The sequence below is a fragment of the Harpia harpyja genome, chromosome 4 (genome assembly GCF_026419915.1).
Source record: "Harpia harpyja isolate bHarHar1 chromosome 4, bHarHar1 primary haplotype, whole genome shotgun sequence".
Lineage (NCBI taxonomy): Eukaryota > Metazoa > Chordata > Aves > Accipitriformes > Accipitridae > Harpia > Harpia harpyja.
Genome location: NC_068943.1, coordinates 48,539,965 through 48,553,470, shown reverse-complemented (window position 1 = coordinate 48,553,470; position 13,506 = coordinate 48,539,965). Strand labels below are relative to the sequence as shown.

Sequence of the window (13,506 nt, the reverse complement as noted above, 5' to 3'; positions counted from 1 at the left end):
ATATGACAACTGAATGAGCTAAAGACAATTCTTACAAGCCTCCTCTGCACTAAAAATGCTTCAGGGTAGGAGTCGGGGGGGGGCAGGGAGAAGAGAATCTCACTGCTGCTAACAAGGGTTCAGTCGAACAAGAGTTTTAAGAGTTGGGAGCACTGGGGCAGACTCCTTGCTGGCTATAGATCTTTTCAGCAGCACCATGTAATCCTGCAGTCGGCAGACAATGCTGAGAACGGTAATAGCAGCTCACAGGCTGTTTCTGCTGGGCTTCGGTCCTGACAAGCTGAACCAGACACAGAAGCACGCGGCACTCTGCAAAAAGCCTCCCCAGCAAAGGCCAAAGGCTCTTCTCTTACAAACTTGGTTTGACAGTACATGCTTTTATCGTATTAGCTGCCTCAAAACCCCACACCATAACAATGTCATGGTGCAAAAGTGATTGTGATAGCGCTGCCTGAGTCTCCCAACCAGAATAGAGAAGGAAAACATAAAGCAGACAAAGAATCAGAGAAGTGGTAGAAATGCTATGAGAAGGCTTTCACATATGCTGTATGACATTACAATTTAAATGGATTGTACTTGCAGTCCCTGCTGTTTAAGCAAAGGAGACTGGGATGTTATCCAATACACACACCGCAGGACAGAATTTATACCTACATGAAAATGACTATATGCTGCCAATAGCATGGAGAAACAGTCCCTGAAACTAAACACCAAATTTGACTGTATTGGTGCTGTACTGTGTAACACAAATGTTTGGATACTCGGGAGATGAGCAGACTGGGAAGAAGAAAAGAAAAACTAAGAGCATCCACTAAAAAGTGACTTGTCTTGAGCACATTTATGAGAGGTAGCTGAACCAGGTCCCAACAGAAGGCAAGTTTCAAACAGTTTGTGCCTTAGTTTCCATACAAAGGATTGGGAAATAGTGTTGTTACCAGGCAGCTGAGCGCTCTTCCTCCTCTTTCCCCATTACTGGTCAGTAATCTTCCCACAGCTGAGTAATAGTTCTGACTTACCAAAACCGCAGCGGAACTTGAATTTTAATATAGACACCTGAAATTTATTTTAAACTAGTACATAGCATTGTAAATACTCAAATTTCTAGTACAAGAGTATATGCACTTTACGTTTTTACTGGGAATACACACAGGAAAAAAAAAAATCACATAAGCAAAATCACCTGCTGCTTTCAAGAAGCATTTTCATTTTGTGGCATTTTCATAAACTGATGACAAAGTCACCTATAATTTTGGATGAGGTTCTCCTATCACGTTCACTTGTTTTCATTTAACCACACAAAGCTATTTTCACATGTACCTTCACAGATGTGTTTACTTCTCTGGCTACTAGAATCTAACATTTGCATTTAAGTAGTTTTTCAGCTACGAAAAAGCCAATAAACATTCGAGGGGAAAAATTAATGAAGTCCTAAGAATCTACATTTTAAACACACCGGGGAGAAACCTTTCCATCCCCAGAATGTATAGCTGATAGATTTCCTTACACAAGACAAAGACTCTGGTTGAAACACTTGCCTTCAGATTACGTTTTCTCAGGCTTCAAGTGTGTGACTTGGTAGCATGTTTGATCTACTTTTAATGAAAAGCAGTGTCGGCATAGTCATGGCATAGGCCTCTTGCCCAGGGGACACACAGAGGGGCTGGACAAGGCTGGGAAGCTTACCTGTCAGTGCTTTCACTGGTGACACAGCTACTGGGCTAAAACCAGCTCAGGAATGCCAGCCTATGCTGCATTCACTCTCCACAGGCACACATGAAGGAAGCCTTACTCAGGACGAGAAGAAAACGTGCAAAACGGGGCAACATCTTCATACCTGCCTTCCCCTGTCCAGCCGATCTTCAGGTCTCTGTGGGTAACTCATTGGTCCGCCCAGCCCCTGGTACTGACTTGGCTGGTACTGGTTTTGGGATTGCAGCATGCGGTTCCAGGCAAGAAGAGGAGCAGCCCCAGCAGTTCTGTGTAAAGAAGAAACACACTGCAACATGAACTTAGCTCCTAGAGTTTCACACCACAAAATCCGAATTTCTATAGTCTCGTATGATAAATGATCCCATTTGTCTCAGAGTTAAACACTGTCACATCCAGCTATGCCTGCTGTGGTACTTCAGATGGCCAAGTTGTTAGAGATAAATCGGGGAAGGGGGAATATCTTCCAAGATTCTCCTACCAAAAGGCCGCATTTGCTTACTGCTTCCTTCATCACAGCCTGAAAGCTACAGAACCAGGTACTACCACAAGCAGCAAATTCAATTTTACAAATCAGAGACTTTTCAAATTCCTTGGAAGGATTCTGCCCATCTTTTATTTTAGCGGCAAATTTGCCAATTCATCCACACTGATCTTGAATGTAGATTAAACCCCAGATATCACCAAGTTAGCTAAATGTAACACACCATCCAAAGAGTAAACATGTGCAATACAGGAGAATGAGGCTTTCTTTTCTAAATGTCCAGACTCTTTCTGGGAGTCCATTCTTTCTAGTTAATTGCAGGTTGCAAATGAATTCTTACTGCGAGTATTCTGAATCTAGGGTAGGGGCCTTGGCTGCTTTTTCCCATCCATTATTCTGCTCAATATGTCAGAAGGTCTGATCGGGAAGAAACCTTTTCAAGTTCTATTGATGCCGTTTTCAATTGACCACGGTGACCTAGCAACATAAGCACTAATTGGCATGGACTGACTGACATTTGGTGTACAGTTTATATGGGAACGCAAATTCAACATCCATTATAACCTAGTTTGCCATCCTAGATTACTAACAGCAAGAAATGTTTTAATTGCCTTCAAGTGCCTATTCTAACATTACAATTATAAAGCAACAGGTATTACACATCAAATAATTGTTTGAATAAAAATATTTAGAAAAATGATACAGCCATGATACAGCCTTTAAAGCTGAGCGTAAGGTAAGGGTACAATTCCTTACAGAATTCATAGCAGTTATGTTTTGCAGTACAATGTATTGTTGTAAAGGAAAAACATTGGATAGTCGAGACAGTTAATCTTTTCTGACCCCTGTTTAAGAGAGTCAGCTGAACAGTGTGCGGCCAGCCTGCCGAGAGACAGGAATAGCAGAGAGCATGAGCACTGCATTTCCCATTTACCTGCTGCACTGCTGAACTGAAAGTTACTTTGTGTGTCTTCAAAGAGCCTCTGCCTAGATTTGCTGGATTAAATTGGTGGGACCTCAGCCTCGGAGGAGTAACCCTACCCAGAGGCTGATAGATTCTTTCAAGCGCCCATGCAGTTCAGGGAGGAGGTATGACTTGTGACCAAGGGAGGACTCACAGCCAGCTGTACAATGTTGGGCACACTCTGCTTTGAGCAACTGAGGAAGCGATGCTGAGAGAGGAAGGACTTTTAAACACACATTTCACCAGCTGGAACAGAGGCAAAGTTGGAATCAAGACAGGTAAACATAAGATTAAAATCAATGAAAACAGGCATTTTGGACATGAACGCTTTCTGCTTTTGGATGCAAATTGCTTTTGGTTTCACACTAAAGCCTACAGGAGAGCTGCTCTACCTGGTCAGATTAAGACCTGCCTGAACTTTAGTAAGGCAAGAGAAACTCCTGCCATCTCCAGAAATTAAATAACTTGATTCCTCTTTATAAAAAGTATGAGTCTTACCTGATAAATACACAATTGGTAAATACGATGTGCAATACATGTAGTAAAAACGAGCATGCACAAAAGCAAAGTGGTAACACTGAACTGTGTGGTTTTATTTTTAACTTAAGAAGTATGTCTAGCAATGCACAATGTTATCTGAATCATTCATTAGGAATAGCAATACTGTATTTAAAGTTAACAGTACATTACACTTTCAGGGCATAACACTCAAAATCAGTATTCTGATGTTCCTTTTGATTAAGTGTTGCAAGTACTCACTTTTTTTTCCCCATTATTCCTAAAAAACAGCAGACTCTCCAGGAAAAAATACACTGCTCAGCCTTAAGGAAAACTACCAGGAATTACCTATATAGCCCCAGCACTATGACTTTCATCAACAGTCAGTCTGTCTCTACAACTTTGCTAACCTGCTGGTGATAAATACCCTCAGCAACTGATGATCACAGGCCAACACTTGCTACATGCCTGGAATGGAAAAAGTTTGACACAAATTTCATTTGATGTGAATGTGTATTTGGCACAGAGTTTAAACTTTTTATTTTAATAAAGTGCTGCTTAGTGAAAAGTTGTGATATTTAACAAATGAAACACATTAACACTAATATCATTATTACATTGAGGCATTTTTGCTTTGAGGCCATCTGAAAGAGTGAAATTGGTGATTTTCAGTTAGAACCACTACATGTTCTAAGGATAAACCTAGTAGGAAAAGAAGAAAAAAAAAAAAAAAAAAGCTGCAATGTGTTTTCTGATCTTAAAGTTAGAAAAGCAGCTTACACCTTTTTGCTGCTCTTAACTCACAGAATTATGTAGTATTTTTAAAAACCAAAATTTTAGATTTTCATCTGGTAAACAGAAATCAGGAAGTTATAGTCCCCACAGCACTTGACTTCATGTTCATCTAATGGATGTATTAATTGGTGATTCAAATTACCTGAGGGTGGAGATTTGTATGCAGCAAAGCTGTGCCTCACGGGTAACAAAAAAAGAATTGTGCCACTTGGAATATCACATGAGTTCACATTGGCAGAGTTACTCAAATGCGCAATCCAGAGTTACGTCAACTTACGATTAAACTAAAGCATATACATACAGGATAGCAAAAATACAACTTCAGGAAACTTTATACAGTAAAACATTTCTGTGTTCCAACCTCAGCCTCTTTGGAAATCTATTCTACAAGCAGGTTAAGCAAAAGGATCTACTTAACCAGATTACAAATTTCCATCAGCCAGGAAACCAGGCAGCAAATATATCTATAACCTCTGAAACATATCGGATCACCAGCACTGAAGGCAAGAGCACGAAAACAATTGTCTGCCATCTCCAGTAACGCAGCCCAGTCAGACCAGGGCCTGAACAGGACATGCTGAAAGGTGTCCTGTTCAATGGCAACTCACCAATTTTGTTTTACTTGCTGCACATTGAATTCATCACTAAATTTAAAAGTAAGAAATCTTACACAGGAGACAAGATCATCTGGACTATGAAGAAGCAGCTTTACACTATTGGGTTTTCTTCCACCCAGGCCTGTGAAGCAGGAGCGTGTTTAGCCCCTGCTGCAGTACTCTATCCCTGAAATAGCACAAAGGCTCAAAGCTTTCCTGGCAGGGATAGGGCTCCTTGCTTATCCCTTGCTTGATGTCGCAAATCAAGGATATCGTAGCCTCCTGCCAACCCACTTCATCTGAAAAGGCTGGAGCAGGGGCAGGCCTCCCTCAATTACTTTCTTCCCAGGAGCAGAGGTGATGGAGAACAGAAATTCCTCGCTGCTCTCCCCAGCGGCACCTTGTTGCTCCTGGAACACCTGAAGCTGCAGCAGCAAGCTGGGACAGCCTTGGGGCTAGTGGTACAGGAAACTGGCAGCTCCCGGGGAATTAACTGGGAAACAGAAAAGCTCTGGGCTGGGGGGTGGGGGTGTTCAGTTCAACAGGTTCAGCCACTTTTTCCTACACTAAGCCTACCTATCTTTATGTTTCTGTTTAAACTTTTGCTTAAGTCTCCTTCCTTATCTCTGTATGGCAACTAACTCAACATCAGCCCTAAGCATCTGTTTGACTTGTTTCCCAAATCAAACACCTTCCAAGAACATGGCAAAATTACTTATCCTCAGCACCAAAACTGGCAAGTTAGTGATTTTCATAAATCATCAGAGGTATAACAAAGCACCACCAGAGAGGGAAAGCATTGTAAATACACTGTTGTCACTCAAAAGCTAGCACGGCATTCTCCAAGCTTCTCTAAAGCTTATTTTCTAGGTGAAGATGATACATCTTCAATTTAAAGTCACCTCAGGGGACACCAGTTTCCTCAAGTCTGGGAACTGAACAGTGAAGTCAATACCACAACACTAGAAGCATGCTGGACAGGTTAACAGATTGAATCATGAACACCGTCTATCTGCAAAAATGCTCTGAAGTACCTGGACAGTGTGCAGTCACTTCTAAAAATATTAGCGCAAACCAAGCACAGTAACCTTATGATAGGATTCTGATTAGAAAGACAGTCAATTATTACAATTGCAATAAAAATATGTATTTCAAGTGAGAAACAAACAATTTCTGGCTGAAAGAAGTTATTTATAGGTGAATTAATAAACTCTTGCACTTGGGAAAAAAAAAAAAACCAAAACCAAACACCCCCCCCCCCCCCCCAAAAACCCAATCCACCCAAAAAAACCCCACAGCCTGGTAAAATGATAGGAGTATAGCATTGTAAAAGTAATGACAAGTTACAGACCTGTAGCAATATTTCACAAAATGGTACTATATAAATTGGATTTAATTAAGATGTAGGAATACCAACTCCCATGGACAAAGTAATATTAAAGTTTGTAATGCAAGATTCATTTATAATGCAATATTCCACATTGACGTGGCACAGGACAAGGGAGCTGGACTTATTTCAATAGGGATCAAAATGGTTGCCATGGAAAGCGTGATTGCGGAGAGCTCAATAAATTTTCCCGAAGCTCCTATTTCCAATGGTTAACATTTGCAAATAAAACCATAAAAAAAAAAAAGCGTGCCCCAGAGCAGAAGCTTCAAAGATCTCACATACACTCTCATTCCTCCATAAATATAAATAAATGTCATTTTTCATAGCTTTCACAGGTACGCTGGAGTTTATAAAGTCCATCTGACTTAAGAACATACAACCTATCCATGAAGGAACGCATGTAAAACATCCCTTATTATCAAACCATGTCACATTCCTTCTATTCGATGGCACTTATTGGACTGCAGATTCCATAATCCTTCCCTGAGTCCCTTCTGCATTTAATTCAGTTCAGTCTTAAGTAGTTAAAGAAACTGTTTTCAGTGGCAACTAATAACTACTGACCTACAGTGACACTGCCCTACAATAGGCTTGTCAGGCCTGAAAAACTTGTACCAAAGAAGCTGATTAGGACTTCAAGAGGTTTGTAGCAAGAATCAATGGCTAGTCTGTACTAATGCTGCGGTTGCGGCACAGAAATGATAAAAGTGGAACACCATTAGTTATGCCTCATTAAGCTCCACAGCCCTCCTAAAAAGAAATTTGTTTAGCCTGTCCAAAATCTAATGCAGTTTTAAGCTCTCTGTGTTCAATTTCATAGTATCTCAAAAGCTTCAATAAGATAAAGGCCAAAGAACCAAGAACGGTACCAAAGCACCAACAGTAAAGTTAATTTTGAAGTCTGAGTTTTAACGGAAAGTGGTTTTGCCTTCTTTTTTTTTTTAATACAAAGTACTCAAGCCTTTTAAAGGATGAACACCACATAGTGCACTCACAAAATATAAATAAATCATGGACATTAATTAACTTTAAAAATCCTGCTGTACAGCATGATTTCAACAAATTTAAACAACAAAGTTCAAAACAAAGAGGGGAAAAAAAACCAGTTGTGAAGCCTGGCAGAACCAAGCACATCCTCCTGGCCACATTTTACAAAACTTCAATCCCTCCCGCCTTACCTTTGTGGTGTCTGTTGAAACAAGGGCGTAGGACCTCGCCAAGACTCCTGGGGTCTAAGATCTAGAGGGTAAAATAAAACGTTAAAATAAAAAAGAGCAAGTATACTTAAAGAACTGTGCTCCATTTATTCTTACACATGCTCAAGAATTTGTTTTAAGAAGTCAAACAGAAAAGCTCAAACTGGATATACTACCAAATCTATTTCACCAAGTCGTTGGTTAGTATTGCTGATTTTAATAGAGCCCTTATGTCCATCAGTGGCAAGCTTAGTATTAATTAAGAAAAGGCAACTTTTTTTTTTTATTATGTCCAATAATCTTCAAGTTATGGGAAGACTGAATTTTAATTGCTAGAACTAGCATTGGTTAGTGCTTGGACACTTCACAGGTATCTTCTCTTGAACTTTAAAAAATGCAAAACCATGTCTGTTACCATAACTGAAGACTTAATTTAATGTTTACATTACTTACAAGTATATTCATCACTACACTATCTGAAGAAAAAACTATAGATACACATACACACACACACCGCTGTGCCATCATCATAACACACCATGTTTGTGAGCAACACATATTTAATACTCAAAATATGTGCAAGTTTCCCTCTGATTAGGCTAAGTTATTCTATAAAGCAAACTAGAAGAATGACCAGAGCACGTAATAGAGTGAACAGTTCCACTTTATTCACATTTACATATATATATATAAAAAAAAAATATAGTTATATTTAGGATATATTTAAAGATAGTAAAAATATATAACCTAGACAATGATAATATAATAATAAAAATCTATTAATGATCTCTCAGGTAATGTAATCAGACTGAATTAAAGCTTTTGGGGTAAAAACTTGGCCCGAGACCTAGCACTGCAGTTATAAGAAACTGCAGTGAAAAAGACCACCCACTTCTCAATTGTTTCTTCTACCCAAACTAACTCTTTACAATGACATCGCAGTAACAACATTGCTTTAACAGGACATGCAATTAAACGGTTGTTGTTCTTCTACATAAACTGGTCAGTAAACAGGATAAAAGAAACGGCTAATCAATAGCTCCCTGGTCAGTCCACAACACTCAAATTGTGCATCAATCAAAAACTTCAGTTTCAGTGACACCTTTGATTATTTTCAATAGTGTTTAAGCGTGACCTAATTTCAACAGCTGGTTCCAAAAGCTGTCTAATGGTCGTACTGCGAAGGGACAGTAACACCCTATCAAACTGCCAATATTCAAGTACACTAATGCTTCGCGATAATTTGAAAGAAAAGGGGAAAAAAACCCCAAAAAACAGACAGAGGAAAAATCTGCACTTCTCTCCTAACTCTGGCTGGATTGTCTGCAGGCTGTAATGGTCTGACCCAGACAGAAACCTTTCACGGCAGCACTCGAGCGTGCAGGGGAGAGTGCAGGCAGCCCCCCTTGAAGATAACACCGTTTCATCAGGGGAAATAAATTCTGATCCCCAGCAGCATTGCCCTTCTTGCCTGGGCCTCCTCTGGGCAGAGCTAATCCAGCCCAGCAATGGCCTGAGCTGCACAGGGATACACGCTGTATTTATTTATTAAACATTACATGTATACACACACGCGCGCGCCAAAATATACACCTCTCTCTACATATACACACAGAGACATATATACTGTTACCAACTGATGCTCATAATCAGGTACAATGGACCAAAGATGGATAGTGGCACTTTATACTGATCAGCCTGTGAATTACAAGGAATTTTACATGCATAAACAGCCTGTACCAACACGATGCTTTAGTGATGCTGTGTTTGCTTTTGAATACAAGATTAGCGCAACACAGGAAAACCCAGGTCCATAATGCTGTCTTCAGCTACTTTGGGGGAAATGAGCAATTAAGACTCAACGTTAAACTGAAGCTTAAAAAACCAAAATTACAAAGATGAAATTGCTAAAAAAACCCTGTAAAAAAAAAAAAATTTGGTAAAGCCCAAGAGCATCACTATTTTCAATCAGAAAATATTGTAAGATGACTTTAGTTCTAATAATTTCAAAGTTTCACAGACACCAGCACCACAGAAATACATGCAACACAAAAGAACTGAGTTCTGCTAAAAATGCTTTCAGATGCCCCAAACCCCTCTATCTGCAGTTACTAATACCTGTTGTTCTTCACCCGCAGCCACGAGGATGAGGGCTAGGTTTTGACTCTGTCACCACAACCAGACCTGCAAGTCTCCTAGGCCTGGCTCAGTTTTCCTTTTGCTTGCTCCGAGACACAAACTTCCAGAAACCGCCCCCGCTATATTCCAGGAAGAACAATGGCCATGTTTCCCCCACCTTTCTCCTCTGTGCAGGCTGAGCTAGGCAAGACCCCAAAGTATCTGGACAATTATACAGACTAATAAAGTCTCTCCCTCCCTGACCCTCCCTGGTCAGAACTTCACATTTTAATTGAAGTTTATGAACACATTTTCCATTCCACTGCCAGGGTCAAATGGTGCTGTAGTGAGAAACCCAGTGAGATGATGCTGGTCTCACCCCGGTACAGTACTTCCCATTCATACAGACCTCTGCTTCAGGGCTAGTCAAAAACATCTGTCCTAGTTAATCACTTTCTTCCCATCTGAAAAAGAAAGGACCCAGCTCTCCTGCTGTAACCAGATGTTTTTGCAGCTCTAGGGAACAGTTTAAGGAAGAGTTTAATGAAATCATCATAAAAACATTGAAAGCTACCTTATTACTATTCATTTGTATGGCTCTGACAGAGAACAATCTTTGAGGGAAAAAGCTTGGAGCAGTGAATTGCACTTCAAAAAGGTACAAAATAGGAGAAGAAATGACAATTAATATTTTCTTTAGTCTTCAAAACTTAGGCATTTCCTAGAGCTATAAGGCCAGATAAACTGCCTTCTCTAGCAGCTCCTCAAGTAACAATTTATCTAATCAGTGTGGCAATCAAAGACGAGATTTTGTGTTTACTGATTGCACTAATCAAAATCACTTTTCAAATGCAGCTAATTGACAAGTTTACTGACTGAAATGAAAGTCATAAATCAGGTATCCTGTGCTGCAGAAACCAAATATGCCATTCACAGAGTAGTGCCATACTGCACTTGACTCCCCAAGTTATCAGTACAGACAATTATTCATCAACTGAAAATTGGCACATCAAAGTCAAATCAGAGAACAACAGTAAGAAACACCCACAGCAGGCTCTTGAGGAAGAGATGGCACTTTGGTTGACCGCATTGCCCTTCTAGAGTCTAATTTTACTTCGTCATACATATAAAAACATAATACATAAAATGAAAAGTTATCTGCATCAATCCCACAAAATGTGGGAATTTTAACCACATCAGCTCTAGTTTTTCAGGAACATGTGGGTTCCGGATGCTTCCCAATACAATTATGCCACAGCATACAGCTGTTCTCTCACAATTATATAGCTGATGAACACAATTTTGACACAAGAGATAACCTGCCCCATTAAAAACTCAGCATACGCCTTCCTGTTCCTTCTAATTTGATTTTCTAGTTGAAGGTATCTGTGCCTTGACAGAGACATTTGTGCTTGAACTGAAGGGGCTGACTGCAAAAGGAAGAAGATAGCTGTGCTGTCAGATCTAGGAACACCTTTGGGTACTCCTAGACAGAACACTGTCTGGGTGAAATTGGCCCGCGTGCTCCATTCTGACCACAAATTTCCATCGGAGCAAACGCACTGTCCGTGCAGCCTGTTCCTGTTCAATAAGATGACCACCACCTACTGCAGTGAGGTTCAGAGAGTTGTTGACACACTCGCATCTTGACAGGTTTGCTTCACACTCAGCCCACACAATCCATAATCCAGTATGTGTTATGGTGTCCGGGTGTGGTCCCATTTGCAAAAGCATCCTTCAGTGTGAATGTCAGAAAGACTGATTTCAGCAGAAATTTTGGGCTATGACACTTGGAGGTATTCTTCTAACAAGGGTTTAAGAAAGGGTTTAACCCTTTTACCAGGGTCTCTAACTGGTAAAAGAGGAGTTAAGACACATGCAGCCACTTGGCATCGATTAAGTCAACCGCCACTGTAGTTGGTTGTAAAGAATTCACATTGCAGTCAGTTTAAATCAGAAGTTAATTAGAGTTTAAGACTAATCTCCTGCAACAGCTTGGTATCCTTAGTAGAAGAGGAGGAGAAATACAACAAAATTAACTGACAAAGAATATATTTGCAGCATGTTGCACTGCAGTCTCCCATGAAAACAGAGTGTGCCAGGAACCAGCTTCTCAACTCTGGGATGAAGAGCTCTGGAGAGCAATGGCAGGCGCACAACCCCTGCTTTGTGAAAAAGCCTTTGGACGACAATTGCCGGTGGCGTGCGAAGCAGTGCGCTGCAACGGTGGCTGGAGGGACCAGCAGGTTGACCTGGCACCTCTTTTTGCTGCATGAACAGGAAAGCACGAGATCAACCTCTGCCTAATGGAAAAAGCAGCATTAAGGAAAGTGGCACAACAAGAGGAAGAAAGAAAAAAAAAAAAAGCTCAGCCTTGCCTTCAGATTTGCCAGGCACACCTGCAGAACAGCAACTGGGGCTGCCAGAGGCAATTTGGGGGTGATGCAAGGGCAGGAAATGAGGAGAGGAAGGGACACATGAAAGAAAGCCACCAGACAGTTTTTCTGAGGCCAACAGATGGACTGGGATTTCATATCGATCAGTGGATTCAAGCCTCCTCAATTTGAAAGAATGATGGCATTGGGGCATATTTGCATGTGGAGTGCTTCCTATACAACACAAGGTGCTCAGATGCCATGAGGATGAGAGCTTTCTAAGTACCTAATTGGCAAGATCAGCTCCATGTACGTAAGGCAGAGAAAACTGCTTTGAAATAAGTATTTCCCACAAAGTGTCAAGAGTCAAGCTTCAGAAGACTTGAACAGCAGTATAGGGACTGATGGGCTCACAAATACTTTCTCTCTCCCCCAAACCACACAGACTTTCTCTTTTTGAAGATTAATACAAAAATGTGATGCCTGTCTGGTAATTCTGCTTTCCCATCCCCCACACTCTTCTCTTTAGACTGTATTTCTTGTTTGTTTAAAAAAACCACTCATTTTCCTTTAATCAAAGTTAATAGCTCCAGGCTCTCATATTCAATCTGTCTCTCCACTTAAATTGATCTGATTCCTCACACAAGAAAGCTTCTGCACCCGCTACTCAACTACACTTCATCTACTTTGGGACTGGACGATAAGCTTAGTTCAGAGTGGCCATCAATATTATTTATTCACTGTTTCATACACAGCAAAAATGTAAATCAAGTATAAAAAGGCTGACAGCTTCACTATGCAGTAATCTGGTCTTCTATATGTGACAAAATGTTGGGAGTTCAAACTTCATCTGTGCCAGATGTTTAAACTTCATACACCTGCATAATTTAATATTGCAAGAATTCAGCTTGAACAGTGAGAACTTCTTACTTTAAAGCACCTTTTTAGGCAGTTTAGCCAAGTTTCCTCCTGTCTCAATCCCACCATTACAGAAATGCAGCTCCTAATCACAGGCGAAGAGAAAGGACTCTTAACTAGCACCCTTTTTGGGAGCCGTTTGCACAAGCAATTCCTTCCCAGGATGAAGTAGTCCACTTTAGGTCACACAGGATTTGTCTTAGCACTTCCAGTGACCGACCCACTTGTTCACCAAGCCAACAGCAGTGGCATCCCTGACCTCCTGACCAACTCCTACCACCTCTTTGCCAGAAGTTGCAACACCTACCGCAGGCAGAAGCAGCCAATACAGGACTGTGAATTAGCGATTTTGGTTCCGTCTGGCATCTCAGCACCAACCACAGCTCCTCTGTCAGTCCTACAATCTCTCCTGACCTGCCACCGTGCCTTGTGCATTAATTATTTTCTGTGGCCAGCATCCTCCTC

At 40.8% G+C, this 13,506-nt stretch overlaps 1 protein-coding gene across 3 annotated transcripts in view; it reads right to left on the bottom strand.

Moving 5' to 3' along the window:
• Positions 1-13,506, bottom strand: part of XRN2 (5'-3' exoribonuclease 2) — a 54,067-nt gene that overhangs the window by 3,785 nt on the left and 36,776 nt on the right. For 2 of the 3 annotated variants that reach the window (XM_052783875.1, XM_052783877.1), the window contains 2 exons: positions 7,613-7,673; positions 1,835-1,976 (listed from right to left, as the gene is read on the bottom strand). In XM_052783875.1, the coding sequence (XP_052639835.1) occupies positions 1,835-1,976; positions 7,613-7,673 (203 nt within the window). Of the gene's footprint in view, positions 1-1,834; positions 1,977-2,759; positions 3,402-7,612; positions 7,674-13,506 lie in introns of those variants that run through there. The other variant, XM_052783876.1, reaches the window with a different exon arrangement.